A 17915-nucleotide genomic window follows, 5' to 3' on the forward strand; every position below is an offset into this window, starting at 1 on the left:
TTTATCATAAATAATATTTTAATAAATTTATATTTTTAAAAGGATGAGTTAAGAATTAACTGACTAAATTGATAATCAAATGTAAAATTTTAAAACCAATTTATTGATTTTAACTATAATATAAAAAAAGCAATATAAAGCCAAATGAACTTATATTAGATTATGCGTAATTAATATTTAATATAACATAAATAATCTTTAAAACTGTATTTTACATTAAATATAGATTTAAAAATATTGATGACTCTAAGCTAAAAATTATTGGTGAAAAAATTGCTTCTTGTACAAATCTTTAAAAGCTAATAGTAGACTTGGAGTAATACATAAATTATCAATAGAAACTTATTAAAGTATAAATAACAATTAAAAAATTTAGAGAAAATAGTTTTACTGAAAATGGTATTTAATATTTTGCTTAAGAAATTTAAAGATGTGAAAGTTTAGACAACATAAAATTAATACTTCCGTAATTTCTGAAAAAATATTTATATAAAAAATTAATTAAATTGATTAATTAAATAGGTACAATCATTTAAACAACTAATCTGCTGCTTATTTATCACAGTCTCTTGTTTAATTAAAAAATTTGAGAAAATTATGTTTAGATTTAAGGTAAAATTAGCCATTAATTTGATAAATATATTTCCTTACATTTTTAAAAAAATTAAGTGTGAATGGTATTTCAGATGGAATTTCTAAAATAGGAGAACTTATTGTATAAAATACTGCTATAAAATATCTAGATTTAATTTTATCGTAAATGATTATTAATACAATTATTATAATTAAAATTAACTGAAAAATAATAGAGATAATCCAATCCATGATTAATAAGCATAACTATTAAGCAAGTGCATATCTTAAAGCCAAAGCATTAAAGGCATTACTTTAATGTTGCCGTAAATACATTATTTTAATTTTATTTTTTTATATTAAAGTTTTTTAAAAGAGAAGTTAATGTAGGAAATATAGGATTTTAAAGCCTTATTGAAGCACTTACTTAATCATAGAGTTTAGAATAATTTAAATTGGTCTTGATGTAATTTTTTAATTTTAGAAACTTTAATCTAAAAATTTGTTTTTAATTAAATATATTAAAGAGATTCAGGACATGCAATAACCTAAGAATCTCTTGTTAAATTTGGACAAGCTATTTCTAAAAATAACAAATTAATTTCTTTTCATTTGAGTCTTTCGTAAACTTTATATTATTATCTATCATCTTATTAATATTAACTTAAAAGAAACATACCAAGGGATGATCTTAAATTAATCAAATAAGTTTACTTTGAAATAAGCTAAAACCAAAATCTCGTCTCTTTCGTATTAGATTTTAGATTAAAGTAAAATTAGTAAACTAATCAACTCTAGGATATTAATTTTATTAAATTTAGACTTAAAAAAGGTGAATCAAATAGAAGCTTTTTTATCAAAAACTGCAAAAAATTAGTTAAATTCTAAATAAAATGAAAAAAGACCTAAAATTATTATTGATTGAAAAAAATAATTTTTTTTGCTTTAAAACAAAACTTATTAAAACTTTAATTATATTTTATTTTATGTAATTTATGTTGGTTATTGTTTTTAATTAATCAACAAATTATGAAAATTAATCAAAATAAATAAATAAAAAACTAATTGAGAATATTAAATTAATGAAAGATTTATTAAATCAAACACACTCAATATAAAATATAAAAATTTTGTAAAAATTAGTTTAAAAGTATTTTAAATAGTTAGATAATCAAGATGGACTAATTTGATTATTTTAGGCTTATTCGTTTCTAGGTTAAATCTAAAATTTTGAATAATAAATGAAAATGTCTTCTAACGATGACTAGGTTATTGAAAAATCTTCTATTTTATTTTATTCTTTCAAAGTATGGTATAGAAGAGAGAAAGTTTTTGAAAAAACAAAACCTTCATAGGGAACTAAATAAATTATGTAATCTTAATAGTTTTTGTCGTTTTCGTTTTATATTTTAGCCTCAGGATATAAACTTCTTACATGAGAATGTATTTCCTCATGATTTCTTTCAGGTTAATTAACAAGCTTAATATTTATTTTATAACCTTCGCCTTTTTGGTTTTTCAGATTCTGTAAAGTATCTAAACAGACAAATTCTCCATTAACCTAAATACCAACTTTATGACATAGGTCTTCTGCTTCTTATAAAGAGTGAGTAGTTAGCACTATTGAGCTATCCCTATTAATATTTAATTTATTAAAAATCATACTTAATTGTAAGAAATCAAAATTACTTAATTGTTAAATTATCCTTTAAGCATCTCCATAAATATCTTTTAGCAATTGGATCTAATCCTATTAAAAATGTGAAAATATAAAATTTTAAAATTGTAAAAATGAAATATATTTATTTACCTGTTGATGGCTCATCAAAAAACTGTAAAGAAGGAGAAGCAATCAAAGAATTTGCAACACATAATTTTCTTTTGTTTCCACCTGAGAGATTAGCAGACCTAACTTTGAAAGACTCTAACTGCATAGCTTTAATATAGTATTCAACCATATCATCTAAGCTTTTTCCTTTCAATCCTTTTACTCTTCCAAATAATCTAAGGTGCTCTGAAGGTAAAAGATACTCCCATAAGCAATCCTATGAAATTGAATAGTAAAGAAGATTTAATTTTTTGATTAAATTTATTTTTTTTATAATTCAAATAATAAGTTTTCATTTTAAATATTATTTTTATCTAAAAATGATGTAATATTCAAATTTCTTTTGGAATATTTTGTAAGTAAGAACTTATAAAAATTTTTTCAAATATTTCTTCATTTTTCTAAAAAATATCCTTTTTTTTATTTTATTTTGAATCAAAAATTTATTTAAATTTAAAATCCCATTAAATTATATTAAAATAAAAGAATTTAAATTAATTTTGATTTTATAAATTTTATGGGATTTAATTATTATAAGTTCTAAACTCACTCAATAGATGTATTTAATCTTTAAATTTATATTATAGTAGATAGTTTGAATGTAGAATATAATTTTAAATTAAAAAGTTTAAAAACTTACCTATTGTGGGCAAACACCTATGTCGCAAAAGTATGAAGTTTTATTTTCAGAAATTTCTTTTCCATTTAACTAAACTTAACCTGAAGATTTTGGTATATTAGCAGTTATAATATTAAAGGTTGTAGATTTTCCAGCTCCATTTGGACCGAGTAAGCCAAAAATTTATCCTTTTTCAACACCAAAAGTTGTTCCTTTCACAGCTTAAAATCCATTAGGGTACTCTTTAAAAATTTATTTAACCTTTTTATTAAAAATTAGTATTTATTTTTTTTGTTTACTAAAAAGAATATCTTACCTTAATAGGGTCACTATTTTAAGGACTATTGACTCTGTTTATTTCTTTTTTAACTCCTTCATCCAATGTTTCGTAACGAGGAGGTTAAAATTTTTTATTACTTTGTTAATTTGCAACTGAGTATTAAAACTTCTCAATAATCATAGTGATTGTTAAAAAGAGTATTGCCTAAAATAGCATAACTTTACAGTAATCTTACCATCTATCATAAACTTAATTGCTTCTAATATCTGCTTTTGATAAAAGCGATCCTCTATTATTTACATCAACATTTTCAAAAGCTTTTATTATTTATTAATAAATTAATTAGGCTTTAAATGTATGCATATTATAAATTTTACCTTTTTCAAGTGCTAAAAATGGAGAAGTATATAAAAAGATGTATTAAAAGAATGAAAAAAGCTTTGGGTAGGAACCACGAGTAATTTGAAGCACTATCCAAGGAATACTGTATGAAACAAAAAATGTTATTATAGGGAAAGATTTAAAGGCTTGGTTACTATTTTTGAAGAGGAATCCACATACATAACAGAATGTTATTAATGCTAAACCAAACCAAGACATTATATAGAATATTGGAGTAAGATATGGTGTAATGAATTCCACTTTTATTGTGTGTACACTATAATGGAATATAAGGAAGGTTAAAAGATAAACTAAATAGTCATAAGCTAAAGTTCCTAACCAATAAGGCAGAGGACGACAACCCATTACATTTAAAGCATATTTAAGTTAAAACTCTCTCTCAAGTACAGGTGTATTAATATATATGGAAGAGTTCATAGAGTAAGCTTAGACAATAAATATTTAGAGGAAGTACATTTTAATGGGGAATATTTCACTATTCATGGTATTTCTAAGCTCTTTATCGTCCCCTAGTTTTAAAAAGTCTTCAATATTATCTAAGAAGTGCTTAGCTACATAAACTCCCAATAAATTAAAGGCAATAGGTAGTAAAATCATTAGGATTGCTGACCAATTACGCATAGTCATATAATGCTATCTCATAAACATTGCTATTAATTAATTCAAAAAAGAATATGAAGGACTTTCAAATATTGCTCTAGGCTTTTAAATGTTATCATTATAATTAGAAGATAGATCAGTGGTTGATTTAGATTAACTCTACTCATCCTCAAGTCCCATTTTTACGTAAGCATCTTCAAGTGAATTAATTTAAAGATTTATCTAGATTTTAAAAAAATTTTTTGGGAATATATATCTGTTATAAATAAATTTTTATTTTATTTACATTTAAATAATGCATATTTTCAATCTTCTCTAAGACCTATGAATATTAATTTAGCGAAGTAAAGGGCAGAACGAACTTTAAAGTATCTTTTGAGCTTTAGACATTGTGCTTAGCACCATTGATATTTTATACAATAAATTCTATTAATCTTTATTTATCTTTTTCAAATAATTCATTGTTATCTGGATTTTTGCAAGATAAAGTCAAGTGATATCCTACGCCAAACTTTTATTTAATGAATTCTGAAGTACCTACAGCTAATAGCTAACCCTTAGACATGATGGCAATTCTATCTGCTAATCTTTCAGCCTCATCAAGATGATGAGTCGTTAATATAATTGCTCTTTTGTGTCTTTACTTTTCTAAAATTTTCCAAATTTGCTATCTTGAGACAGGATCCATACCTTTTATGTATAAGAGTTTTGATAACATTTTAAAGTGAATATAAATATAATACCTGAAGTTGGCTCATCAAGGAAAATAATTTTTGATCCTCCAGTCAAAGCCATACCAAGTGAAAGTTTTCTTTTGTTTCCTCCACTTAAATTATTTGCGAGCTTTTCTCTTTCAGCTTATAATCCTACTTAGCTTATAATATACTCAACTTCTTTCTTAAGCTGGTTTCCTTACATTCCTTTGATGCTTGCTATAAACTCTAAGTGTTCAGTAACTGTCATATCATCATAAAGGACATCTTTTTGGGTACATAATCCCATCTCTTGTCTGGCTTAATCTAAATCAGCTTCAAGTTCTTCTCCAAAAACTAAATAAATTTTTTAAATTCAAAATCTTATTTTGACCGTAAAAGTTTTACTCTTTATAGATCCACTTGTCTTTTCTAATAAACCTGTAAGTAATGAAATTGTTGTTGTTTTACCAGCACCGTTATGACCTAATAAGCTATTATTTTATAATAAAATTAAATTTAAATTTAATTTAAAAAAAAATTTACCACAAAATCTGACTTTCATACAAGTTTAATTAGATACCATCAACAGCAAACATTTAACCAAATTACTTTTTAAGGTTAATAATTTAGATTGGAGAAAATAATGTTTGATTTTATTTTAATTGTTAATGGTATTTTGCACTACTTTTATCTTCTACCTACTACATAGAGTTTATGTCTAAAGAAACCTAATTATGATTAGTGTTTAGATGATGAAAGCTATCCCCATTTTAAGGATTGTCTTCACTTCTTAAAGAAACCATGTAAGATTCATTTGGCGTATTTCCAAAACCCTTTCTCATTTCTATCAAGAAATCTCCACCATTTTTATTTTCAGTATGATTAATTGCTCTCTATTCTTCATCTTACTCATGATGTGTAAATGAATTATAATTTTCAAAATAAGTTTAAGCTTATTTATTTCTTGAATTCTTAAACAAAATATTTTTCCAATATTTTTTGCTGAAAATAAAAAAGGGGCTTCTGCTAATGCCATACTCGTTTGGAATTACTTCATCTAAGTAGAAGTATAGAAACAAGTAAAAGAATACATCAAATAGAAGCATGTATGTGGCAACATTCTTGCTATACTTTAATATTCATTTAAAAAATTATTTTAACTATCAATTAATATAGCAAATTTACACTATTGCTCATGACATCATCCCCTCCACTTGTTCCACCTAATACAGCAAATGAAATAGCTGTTTAAGGTAGCAAACATAAAAGCATATACACAGCATCTGACACCTAATAAATAAAATTAATGATATTTTAGTAATTTGTTTAGTATATCTTTTAAATTCTTAGTTACATGTGTTCCATATGTTATATAATAATAAAGAAGAGGTGTTAAAGTAAGAATAAAGGTTCCTATTTCTCCAGCTAATTTAGGTGAACTAAATACTGTGGAAATAGCAAATGTCTGATGAACAGAGGCAATTAAATAGATGCAAAAATTTAAGCTAATCATACCAAACCCTTCTCCAGCATAACCACTTATATACAAAGCAAATATAGTAATTATTGCAATAGATATCATTTTTAAATAACTTGTAATTAGCCATCCTGTAATGTAAGCTTGCTAGGTTAAACCCATAATCTATTTAAAAATAAATTTATATAATTTACAATAACAAAATCATTCTTATTAAATATTGCAATTTTTATATTGGCATATTTCTAACTTTTATATTCCTAATTCAATTAAATGATAAAATAAATAAGAATAACATTCCTATCATTTTATCTAATATATTCTATGTGTTATACTTGCAATAAGAAACTTAATTTATAATTGATATATTCATACCTTTTAAGTTTCCTTAAATCTCTCATGCTTTTCCTAAACGAAGGAGATAAGGTGCTTTTTTGCAAATCCTGTAATTGCAGTTGGTAGATATAGTGGAAGCATCAATTTTGTCATATTAGACATCATATCAAGAGTTTTTTGCACTGCTTCACTATCTTACACTTCCTATGGTTCTATTATTAATGTTTATAAATATATATTTGAAATCAAAATTCATGTCTAAATAATTTTCCTAAAGATCCAACTTAAATTAAGGAATTAGATTATTGTTAAATTTTGCAAAAAAATGTTAGAAATTACTTCCTGCATATATTACTAAAGCGGATATAAGTGGAACTGCTAACTCTTTAAAAAATTCTGATTTTTTTCTAACTAAATATAAGAAATTCTTTTTCACTATTGTTTTTGTTTGTAAAACGAAAAGTGAAGGCATTGATTTAACTTTAGCTATGCTTTTATTTATGATCGATCTATCTATGTATTTATGTATTGTGCGTACTATGCTAATATATTCTTATATAATTTTTTTTTGTTAAAAGTATTAGGATATAATTTTTATATTAAATCTTGATTCTTTTAATCAATTTATCAATCAATATCTAATTGATTAATTAGTTATCAATTATTATATTTTGCAATTTTCTGTGATAATTACAACAAAGCTATCATCAAAATTTTTAATTAATTATTTTTCAATCAAAAAACACGTGCTTTTGAACACATTAAAAAATAAAGTAGAATGAGAATCTGATTATTTTTGTATTTCTTTTATAATTAACAAATCCTACTCTGCTAAATTTATTTTTCTGATAATTTTTATTTATTGAATATCCAAATTTGATATTTAATCAACTATTTGTAAATTAATAGTTATAACCAATCTAATTTAGTTTTTTTCTAAAATAATTTTTTTGGGTCTGAATATTATTATTTGAAGTATATATATAACTGATAATGCTGTAAATAATTTGTTTTAAATTTCTTCTTTTTTATACTAATTAATTAATATCAAAAATACAAAAAAATATTATAAAAAGCTATTTTTTACTTTAATATTTTAGATTATTAAAATTTTTTTTCAACTCAATAAAAGTAAATATGTATTGAAATTAATTAACCACCATTAGAAATAATAAAACATAAAACTCAAATAAAAGAAATATCAATGTTTTTCAAATATATTTATATTTTTATTCAAATATTAGATATTTAAAGATAATAACTTATTTGATGATTATAAATTTGAGGAATAATAATTACTAATTAGATAATTATTATCTTTTCAGAAAATAGAACATTTATTTGAATTTTTTTTAGATTAAATCTTTTTTTCTTATGATAATTTCATTAAAGATTTAGTTTAAGTTTCGGTCATTTCTAATAGTAACTTTGGAATCTAATCTTAACTTTAAATCAAATATTAACTGTTAGAGCTAATAAATTATAGCATTAGGATTGCATCTTAAAGAGCATACTATATACTTTTGCTATTATAAAATTTTAGGTCTTTTTCTTTTTGGAAAATATCATTTTAAATTTTATCTACTCTTTCTTAAATCCATTAAATAATTTAATTATTTTCATAAGCAGGGTTAGAATTTTAAATAAATTTTTTCCTAAATTTAGTTATATCAATTGATGCTTATGCTAATTTGAAGGGAAGCTCTTTTTCTGAAGTACACTTTGCCTTAATAAATTAATTTATTTGCTTTATGCTATCCAGAAAATTTATTTTACACTATTTTTCTTTCTGACTGTTTTAAATTACAGTAAATTATTAAATCACATCATTTACTAATTCAAAAATATTTAGATTGATGAAGGGTTTATTCAAGCTTTAAAAGTTTTTTTCTGCTTGCTCTAATCCAGATTAAATTTCTTGATTTATGACATTTTTGTTTTTTTATATCAAATCAGATATATTTAAGTTTTATTAGTTTGCAATTATTTTATTTTAAATAACTGTATAAGTTAAAAACATATTCAATATTGTCCAATAGAAGATTTAGTAATAATCAAAGATTTGTTTACCTTCTTATTTAAGTAAATATAAATCTTAATTTAATGTTTATTAAAATTGAATATTCTAATTAATAGCATTCCTATCATTCTTAACTGAGCATATATTATTCACTTTCATTTAGACACTCTCACATTTTTAATTAAAGCTAATTTTTTATCCTTAATTTTAAAATGTCTAAACAATTGATTAAATGAATTAATCAAGATCATGTATTAATTAATCTTCTTAAAAGCTCAATTTTAAAACTTAAAATTTTTATTAATAATTATATATCACTTAATCTAGAGTAACATTTTTCTTCTCAATTAGTTAAAGACTTTGCTTATTATTTTCATTAAGCAACAACTATAATTTTAATACATCATACATTTAATTATATTATACCTTTTGATAAACCAAATCTTTAATTTTAAGAGCTACCTCTTTAAATTTCATAAGTTTATTTTATTATATTTAATCTCTAATTGCATTTTAATCTAGTTAATTTAATATTTTGTCAAAATCTTACATTTTTATAGAAAATTATTATTCATGATTATCTTAACTTTGTTTTAAACCTCTGTTATTTTACTATAAGATGTGAGTTATTTTTTTAGAATCTTAAACTGCACCTTCAAAGTTATTGATTTGCAAATATATTCTTATCCTGTTTGCATAATACAAGGGAATATTTTCATTTAAACTGATTGCTTAATTAAAGCATTATAGTGCTTCATCAGTTTTATTTAAAGCAAGAAAAATAGATCCTTTTGTGTTATATGATTCATCAAATTAAGAATTTATTTATATAGATTTATTCAAATATTCTAGTGCTTCGTTATAATTTTTTTTACAGAAAAGAGATTTTCCCATTTTCGAATATGCTTTATAGCATTAAGAATTTATATTTATAGCTTTATTAAAAATATCTAAAGATTCATCATATTTTTATTCAGAGCAAAGAAGTTCACCTTTAAATAAAATGGCTTCTAAATATCGTTAATTTAATTCTATAGCTTAATTAACTGATTATAGAGCTTCTTATTATAGGTTTAATTAGTGAGAAGCGACGGATTTACAAAAGTAAGCTTCATAATTAGAAGGATTAAGTTCAATACTTTTATTAAAAAGTTCTAATGCTTCCTTTATTTAATTTTTTTAATGATAAATTATGCCTTTATTTAGATAAGATAAATCACTTTTAGGATTGATTTTAATTGCTTTATCCAAGAAAATAATTGATTCATCAAACTACTTTAATTTTCTTAACACAACTCCTAAATGTGAATATCCTTAATCTATATTAGGCCATGTTTGAATCATAAAATTAAAACAAGTTAAAGCTTCTTAGAGATTTCCTTAGTTGTTTAATATTTAACCTTTATATAAGTTAGCCTGGTAGTTTTTTAAGTCTATCTTAAGAGTTAAATCGAAATATGTTAGTGCTTATTCAGGCTAATCATTTTGTCTAAGCAATAAACCCTTTTATAAATATCCTTGATACTAATTTGGACTTATCTATATAGCCTTATCTAGCTGTTCCAAAGCTTCATTTATCTATCCATTTTTTTAGAAGATTTATGATTTCTTAAAATAAAGATTAGATAAATTTGGATTTATTTCTAAAGCTTTATTATAATATTTTAATGACTAATCAAATAGTTCTAAATCGAAACTTATATCTGCTATTTTTTAAATGATATTAACTGATTGAGGCTCTACTTCTTCTTATATATATTTATAGCAATTGAGTGCTTCCTTCTTTTAGTTTAACTATTCAAGTAATTTAGCTTTATTATTCAGTGCTAATTTATATTTAGGATTTAATTCGATAGCTTTTTCAAAGCATTATAAGGCTTCAGTTTCTTTTCCTAATATTTGAAGCAATTCCCCTTTTTTGTTAAAAGCTTATTGAAATTAAAAATCAATATCAATAGCCTTATTTATTGACTCTAAAGACTCTTAATATTTTTTTTGTGTCTTGAATAGAACAGCAATTTATAAGTGAGCTTCTGATAAAAATGGGTTGATTTCTAATGCTCTATATAAAGACTCTAAAGATTCGTCATATTGTTTCTATTCATAATTTAAAATGCCTCTTTAAATATAAGCATCAGTGTCTTTAGGATCTAATTCAATAGCTTTTTTGAAGCACAAATCAGCTTCTCCAAAAAGATTTAAATCTATTAATAATTTTCCTTTCTTCGTATAATAATTTGCTGATTTAGGATTTAATTCTAACAACTTATCATAACATACTATTGATTATTGCTTTTGTCCTAATTTATTTAATTCAATTATTTTATTGGTGTAGCTTAACTAGTAATCAGGTTTTAAACTAATAGCCTTATCATAAAAATAAATAGCTTCTTTTGTTTAGCCTTTTTTTGATAATATATATGCTTTTATGTTGTATGCATTAAATTAGTCAGGATTTAGTTCTAAAGACTAATCTAAATTTAATAACGCTTCATCATAACTAAGAGTTCTCATTAAAGTACATCCTTTAAGATAGTAACCTATAAAGTTTTATGGATCATTTTAAATCAATTAATTGGATAATTAAAGTGATTCACTATATTTTTGTTAATTGTTATTTAATGTAACTATTTTTTTTAATATTTCAATATTTTTAGGATCTAATTCTAAAGCTTTTTAAAAGTATTCAGAAGCTTCTTTTTTTTTATCTAGGTCCATAAGAATAATCCCTTTTTTCAAGTATGCTTAAGGATACTAAGGATTTACTTCAATAGCCTTACTACAAAGAATTAGTGCCTCGTCTTTTGATTAAGCTTTAAATAAATCATCAGCCTTATTTAAATATTCTTAAACATCTGTTTAATTATCTGTTATTGTATCCATTTTTAATTTTTATTAATATCTATTTTTTTAATTAATTAAATATATAATAATTAGACTTTCAGAAGCTTTAGGTATTTGAAAATATTTAAGCCCAATTTATGTATTTTTAAATTAAAATTAGCTAAGGAATACCTGATTAAGAATATTAGGAGCATATCATCTAATATATTGATTAATAAAAGATTTATAATTAGTTAATACTTTTAATTGATATAGATAAATTAAATAAATGAACAAAAAGGTAATAAAAAAGGAAATTTATTAAAAGAAATCGCCTAATCTAATAAGAAAATTAAATTTATGAGCAGAAATAGTGTCTATTTTATCTTTTAATAAAATAAAATTTTTAATTAAAATACTAAAGATAAATTATTACTTAATCATAGAAAACATTATAATTTTTAAATGTATCATTATAAAATGAAAGTAAAATATTTTTATTAAAATAAAATAAAACAATATTTAATTAATTATGGATATTTGAATAAAATAGCACAAAAAATACACGCATTCTTCATAAAAAGTAATAAATACTAGCTAGAAAATTAGTAAACTTCAATAATTATCCATTTTCTCCAGCTATAAAAAGAACATCTTATTCTGCATAATACACGCTTGTTTTATATTTACAATCTATTTTAGGATTTAAGATTTTTAAATTGCGTTAGTTAATCACCTTTTTCATTATTGGCTTTTATCCATTAGCTTAAGGTATTGTTTAATTGATCGGTTTGTAATCTAGCTATGTTAATAAAGTCTTGCAATCAGCAGTGAAATAAAAGAATATATCTCCCTCAATAGATTTATCTTCAAATTTAGGTAGGTTTTACAAAATTTTATACCTATCAGCTATTTAAGCAAACATCAGCTCTATGGGATAAAATTAAGCATTAAGATCTACATATTTCATTGATTAATCTAATGAAAATAGTTGAATGAATGTTCCTTTTTCAAAGTTGTAAACTGATAAGAATAACTAGTCATCTAATATATACATAAGGCTTCTGTTGGTATCTTCATGAGGATTGACTACAGTCTTCAATATCTTATGGTTTGTAGCCTCAAAATAGCTAACTTTTCTTCCATACTAATATTCATAAACATAAACAAATGATTTATTGCTATTATTAGCATTTATTTGATTTTCATTATTCAAAGAAGCATCCTACTCTTAATGAACTGCTATTACGTAAGTGCCATTTATGCAAAATATGCTCTATAAAGGTAAAATATTTAAATCATACCAGCTAACTTCCCCATCTTTTTATTTAGAAGAAACAATATTTTCTATTTCAGCTTTCTGCTTGAGATTGAGAGGATTAAAAAATATACACTCTTCTTCTACTTCTATCAAATTTTTCTCAACAGTAACTTTCTAAATAAGTCCACATTTATAGCCTGTTAAGATAACACTTTTTTGAGAGAAACAAATAGATTAAATTGACAGTAAATCCTTCATCACGATTTTTGATGATTAAACAAATGTCTCATAATAAGATTTCATATATTCATTATATTTTTATTGTTACTCTTCACTAAGTTCTTTTGTATTTTTCATACTTACGCTTTTACTTTTTTATCTTCCAAGTTGTTCTTCGTCCTCGATTTTGTTTTCAATATTTTTTTATTAGCTTTTATTTTCTTCTTCATTATTATTTTTTGTATTGGTTTCTTGTAAAGTCTTTGATTTCATTCGAATTTGCTATTCCTCATTAATTTATTTGTCTTTTTCAGTATTTGCACTTATTTATTTTTCTTACTTATTTTGTTAATCTTCCTCTGCTTCTTTGATATTTTAATCATCTTTGTTGACTAATTCACCATTTAATACCTTCAAATTTAATAAATCTTAAAAGTCCTCTCTTTATTTCAATAACTGCTATAGGAATTCTGATTATTTTTACTTATGTTGATTATCCTCTTTTATCACAAGAGAAATGTCATAAATAAAGTTTAATTTAAAAGCTTCTAGTGGAGCGAAGAGCTATATCGTTTTTAACACTTTAAGTTCATCTCCACTTAAAATTGCTAACTTATTATCAGAAAAAATAAGTAAAATGAGCACTCCTTATTTGTATATTTCCTTTAGTATATAAATTTTGTTATTAAAATATTAAAATAGATTTAATAAATAAAATAATTAATAAATCTATATTTACTTAATTTCCTTCTTATTAATGATATCTCTAGTTTTATTTTAACAGTAAGCTATGAGTTATATGAGGTGAGGTTTAATCTACACCAAAAATAGGTAGTTTAGATTTATTGTTTACTTGATCTGTCATTTTTTCGACTGATCTATCAGTAACCAAGTAATAAACTAATCCCGTATCTTAGTGATCTACTAATATATTCTTTTTTTCTACACCCTATGACTATGTATTTGTTATTTCGCTTAGGTCAAATTAATTTAATACTTGATCTGTTTAACTTTATTGATTTCCCATTTCTACAAAATAATATCTAGCTTTATCAATACAATACAAATAGTTGATTTTACTTTTTAACAAATTTTGATTAAAAGGAATAATGTATTCTTTGCAAAATAATTAAATCTTCGTTTATAAATGTATTTATTTATAATAAATTAAGTTGATAAAGATATCTAATCATCTTTAAAATTCTGATAGTAAAAACTAACAAATATTTGATAAATACTTAACTTTTTTTAATTGGCATAATTTTTATATGATAAAATTTTTTTTATTGAATTCTTTTATATTTGTTTAGATCTTGTGTCTTGAAATAAAATTATTATATCATAAGAGCTATTATATTTACAATATATGATTTTTTTATAGAAAAATATTAAATATTTTAACTTTTAAATTATAAGATAGTGTCATTAAATTATTTTTTCATATTAATTTTTTGAAAATCTTTTATTTTAAGCAAAAAAATTCCCATATTAAGTATCTTTTTAACTATTATTAATCATAATATCTGGCCTTAGATTTGTATATTTTATAGGTGTGAAGCTGAATAAATTATCTTAATTTGTATTTTTTTGTTAAATTTTAGGATTAGCACTTTAAGCTCTTTTTATTAATCCCTTTTTAATTTGTAGTTTTTTAGTTGATCGACTTGGAAAAGAGGACATCTAAGCAAGTAAACTTATGCTTTACGCTGATTAGGGTCTCAAATTTTAACTTTTTAAATTATTATATGGTATTTAAGCTGATTGGGGTCTCTAAATTAATTTGATATTTGTATTTCTATCTAATGAAAAGGACCTCATAGTTTAACTCATAACTTATCTCATTTTTGGTTGCAAAAAAGGACTACATCTGTCTGGTGTAACTCCCTCGAATAGATCATTTTCAAATTCAAATTTACTGATTAAAGCTGTTTAAGTTTTATTTTAGTCCTAAACTTATTACTATTCAGTGTTTATTTTTTGGAAATAGTTTTAACTCAAAGTTTGAATATTTTTTCCTTGAACAGATATACTTTATTCAGAATTGTTTAAGTTAGTAGCGGATTTGTCTTATGAAAAGTTATTTTTAGACTTTTTTTTAATATTAAATAAACTACTCATATTACGAGAAACAATTTTATTAGTAAGTATTTTCTAAGATTGTATGATATTTTATGCTTCTTTCTCGTTTTCTGCTTTCTAAAGTTTCCCTATTTCATCTTGCAATTAAGTATAATCGTTTGAGTATATTTTTTTGAAAAATTGAGAATTAAAAGATGTTTAAGTTGGTTAAGTAGAAGAAGGATCATTAGAATTCGTACTCTGTCTTTTAACTTTACTCGTATTTAAATAGCTAGATCTGGAATTAGGCAAAGATGGTTTAAGAAACTAAGCATTCTTCTAAAAATTATTCATTATATAGTACTTTTGTTCTTCTTTTTAATCATTTTTATCACTATGATTATTTTAGTTATTTTGTGAAATTATATCCTGATTGCTAATATCCTAAATTTCTTACTGTACTTACTCTTCAATTTTATAAATTTGATTAGGTGCTTCATGAAATTATTATTGCTTTTATATCAAGCTAAATTTATCAACAATTTTCATGTATATATCCCTCTAAACCACTTCTTTTGTTTTTTGTTAGTACCATTAGCTACTCTCACTTTAAAATAATGTTTATATTAATATGTATTTTAATAAAACAAAAAACAGTTACTCGATGCATTTTGATAATCCATTTGTTTTAACTTAGAAAGGAGCTCTGTAGAAGTTTTAATCCCAATATTTTTTGGAATTCTAAACCGCATCTAGAAATTTAGTGAAAATAATTTCTTTTTTTTAATTTTCTTATTCGTTTATTTCCATCATCCTATCGTAGTTGAGTCTTTTTTTTGTCTTACTCTCTTCACTTATTACATGCTATTACTATTGCAGATATTCATTTTAGAAATTTTAGTTCAAGATTTTCTTTAAAGCTTCAGGGCAGTGAGACCCAAAATTTTATTGCGCGTTTATCTTTTTTATCTAAGAATAAATTAACCCTGTAGCTGAATTAAAACTCTCTTTATCTGCCATTTTTGTTTACAAATTAAAAGTTTGTCTTTTTTAATAAATTCTTTGGTTATAATACTATCAAAAGTGTTTTTATAGTGTGTAAAACTACTACCTAAATCAATTATCCTATTGATTAACTAATTTTTGGATTAGCAAAATATTTGAATGAGCTTTTATGTTATTTTTTAAAATGATAATTATTTACTACAAAAAATTTGTAAATACTTCAATAATTATTTCATAAAATGATTTAAAAATTAAATTTAATTAATTAAATTCTTGCAATAATTGTTTGAGTATTTAAAAAAAAGGTTGTTAATCTATCCTACCGTTAAAATATGGTTAATAAAATTTAAGTTTAAAAAATAAATAAATCTTATGCTAGTATTTATTTTGTTTATATTAATATACAATTATGTAATTGAGCTATTAAATTTTTTAGAACAAATAATTATTAATTTAATAAATTTTAAGGAAATTATTATTTTTAATATTTAATTTAAAATTATAATTTTATTTTAACAATTTACAATGCAAATAAATAATTAGAAATTTGTTAAAAATATTAAAATAAAAATATTTTATTCTAATAAAATAAATTTTAAAATAGAAAATCCTATTATAAAAAAATATTAATTTTAAAAAAATTAATTGATGAATGAATGAATAAATAATGATTTTGCAGTTAATAATTTACTAACTATCAAAAATATATCAGTAACAAATCAAATTATATATGATAATTAGCTTATTTAAATATATATACCAAATTTTTAAAAAAGAATTATCACTTTAATTAATTAGTTAATTATCAAACAGTTTTTAGAATAGTTATTGAAATGTCAAAACCTTCTTAATCTCAAAGAAAATCAATTACAACAACAACTAGAGATAATATTTAAGGAAAGTTATTAGGAACAAATGTGAAAGAGATTAATGTTGAAAAATTTAGAGATGCTAAATATACTCCTATTCCATACAAGCTAAATGGAAAACTAACAGATTAAATATTGAAAACGATTTCAAATAAATTTTCGACTGAATTAATATTTCACCTTGATTTATCGAATCAGCAATTATAAAATGTTGACGCACTTTAGGAATGTAAAAACTTAGTGCTTCTCAATCTATCTAAAAACTAAATAAAAGATTTGTTTCCTCTTTAACACTGTGTATCAATAACTTTCTTAAATGTATCAGGAAATCAGATTTAATACTTAGAATATTTGAAAGTAAATAAATAGCGAATATTTGTTTTATATTTACCTTAATAAAATATATTTATAGGTAATGAAATAGTTAACAAATTTGCATGCTGAAGAAAATAGAATAAAGAATATTAAAGGTTTGAAAGGATTGGAAGAATGTGAAAATCTTAATTCTTTATTCTTACAGTCTCTAAGTGGTAAAGAATAAAATCCACTTTGTAGTGAAGAGGGTTACAGGGATACTGTTTTTTCTTATTTATAATAACTTAAAAGACTAGATAGCGTTCCTAGGAATGTAAAATTTGAAACTGGAGAAGAATTAGATAAATAAGGGAAATAAAATGTAAATATAGACCTTAATACTCCAGGATCTTTTTTCACAAATTAATTTCCTAAAAATACACCTTTCGAAAAAGAGATCTAATTAGAAGGAGAAGAGTCTTTAAAATCTTCACTAAAGGATTGTAAAAGTTAAATAAGTCAACTTGAAGCAAGAATCAAAGCATTAATGGCTTGA

At 22.8% G+C, this 17915-nt stretch overlaps 6 protein-coding genes across 6 annotated transcripts; 2 read left to right on the forward strand and 4 right to left on the reverse strand. All coding sequences in view use genetic code 6, as the record gives it.

Moving 5' to 3' along the window:
• Positions 1-43: 43 nt before the first annotated feature.
• On the forward strand, positions 44-1409 carry TTHERM_000146349 (kinase domain protein; the record flags this gene model as incomplete). The annotated part of the gene is made up of 11 exons (XM_012796374.1): positions 44-81; positions 131-166; positions 227-316; positions 377-466; positions 523-612; positions 670-756; positions 810-899; positions 950-1039; positions 1101-1196; positions 1245-1343; positions 1406-1409. 11 exons carry the CDS (start codon positions 44-46, stop codon positions 1407-1409), a joined length of 810 nt encoding a protein of 269 aa, XP_012651828.1.
• Positions 1410-1744: 335 nt separating this feature from the next.
• TTHERM_00146350 (ABC transporter family protein) lies at positions 1745-7282 on the reverse strand (the record flags this gene model as incomplete). The annotated part of the gene is made up of 14 exons (XM_001011274.2): positions 1745-2207; positions 2263-2323; positions 2384-2618; positions 3042-3281; positions 3337-3617; positions 3678-4524; positions 4589-4992; positions 5046-5351; positions 5403-5488; positions 5541-6127; positions 6183-6287; positions 6352-6639; positions 6850-7022; positions 7150-7282. The coding sequence occupies 14 exons, from the start codon at positions 7280-7282 to the stop codon at positions 1745-1747; spliced, it is 4209 nt and encodes a 1402-aa protein (XP_001011274.2).
• Positions 7283-9144: 1862 nt separating this feature from the next.
• TTHERM_00146360 (tetratricopeptide repeat protein) lies at positions 9145-11713 on the reverse strand (the record flags this gene model as incomplete). Its single annotated transcript, XM_001011275.2, has 2 exons — positions 9145-9217; positions 9381-11713. 2 exons carry the CDS (start codon positions 11711-11713, stop codon positions 9145-9147), a joined length of 2406 nt encoding a protein of 801 aa, XP_001011275.2.
• Positions 11714-12227: 514 nt separating this feature from the next.
• TTHERM_00146370 (hypothetical protein) lies at positions 12228-14160 on the reverse strand (the record flags this gene model as incomplete). Its single annotated transcript, XM_001011276.2, has 2 exons — positions 12228-13796; positions 13873-14160. 2 exons carry the CDS (start codon positions 14158-14160, stop codon positions 12228-12230), a joined length of 1857 nt encoding a protein of 618 aa, XP_001011276.2.
• Positions 14161-14555: 395 nt separating this feature from the next.
• TTHERM_00146380 (hypothetical protein) lies at positions 14556-16211 on the reverse strand (the record flags this gene model as incomplete). Its single annotated transcript, XM_001011277.2, has 2 exons — positions 14556-15798; positions 15853-16211. 2 exons carry the CDS (start codon positions 16209-16211, stop codon positions 14556-14558), a joined length of 1602 nt encoding a protein of 533 aa, XP_001011277.2.
• Positions 16212-17029: 818 nt separating this feature from the next.
• TTHERM_00146390 (hypothetical protein) lies at positions 17030-17915 on the forward strand (the record flags this gene model as incomplete). Its single annotated transcript, XM_001011278.1, has 2 exons — positions 17030-17422; positions 17478-17915. 2 exons carry the CDS (start codon positions 17030-17032, stop codon positions 17913-17915), a joined length of 831 nt encoding a protein of 276 aa, XP_001011278.1.

The sequence above is a fragment of the Tetrahymena thermophila genome, assembly GCF_000189635.1.
Source record: "Tetrahymena thermophila SB210 genomic scaffold scf_8254747, whole genome shotgun sequence".
Classification (NCBI taxonomy): Eukaryota; Ciliophora; class Oligohymenophorea; order Hymenostomatida; family Tetrahymenidae; genus Tetrahymena; species Tetrahymena thermophila.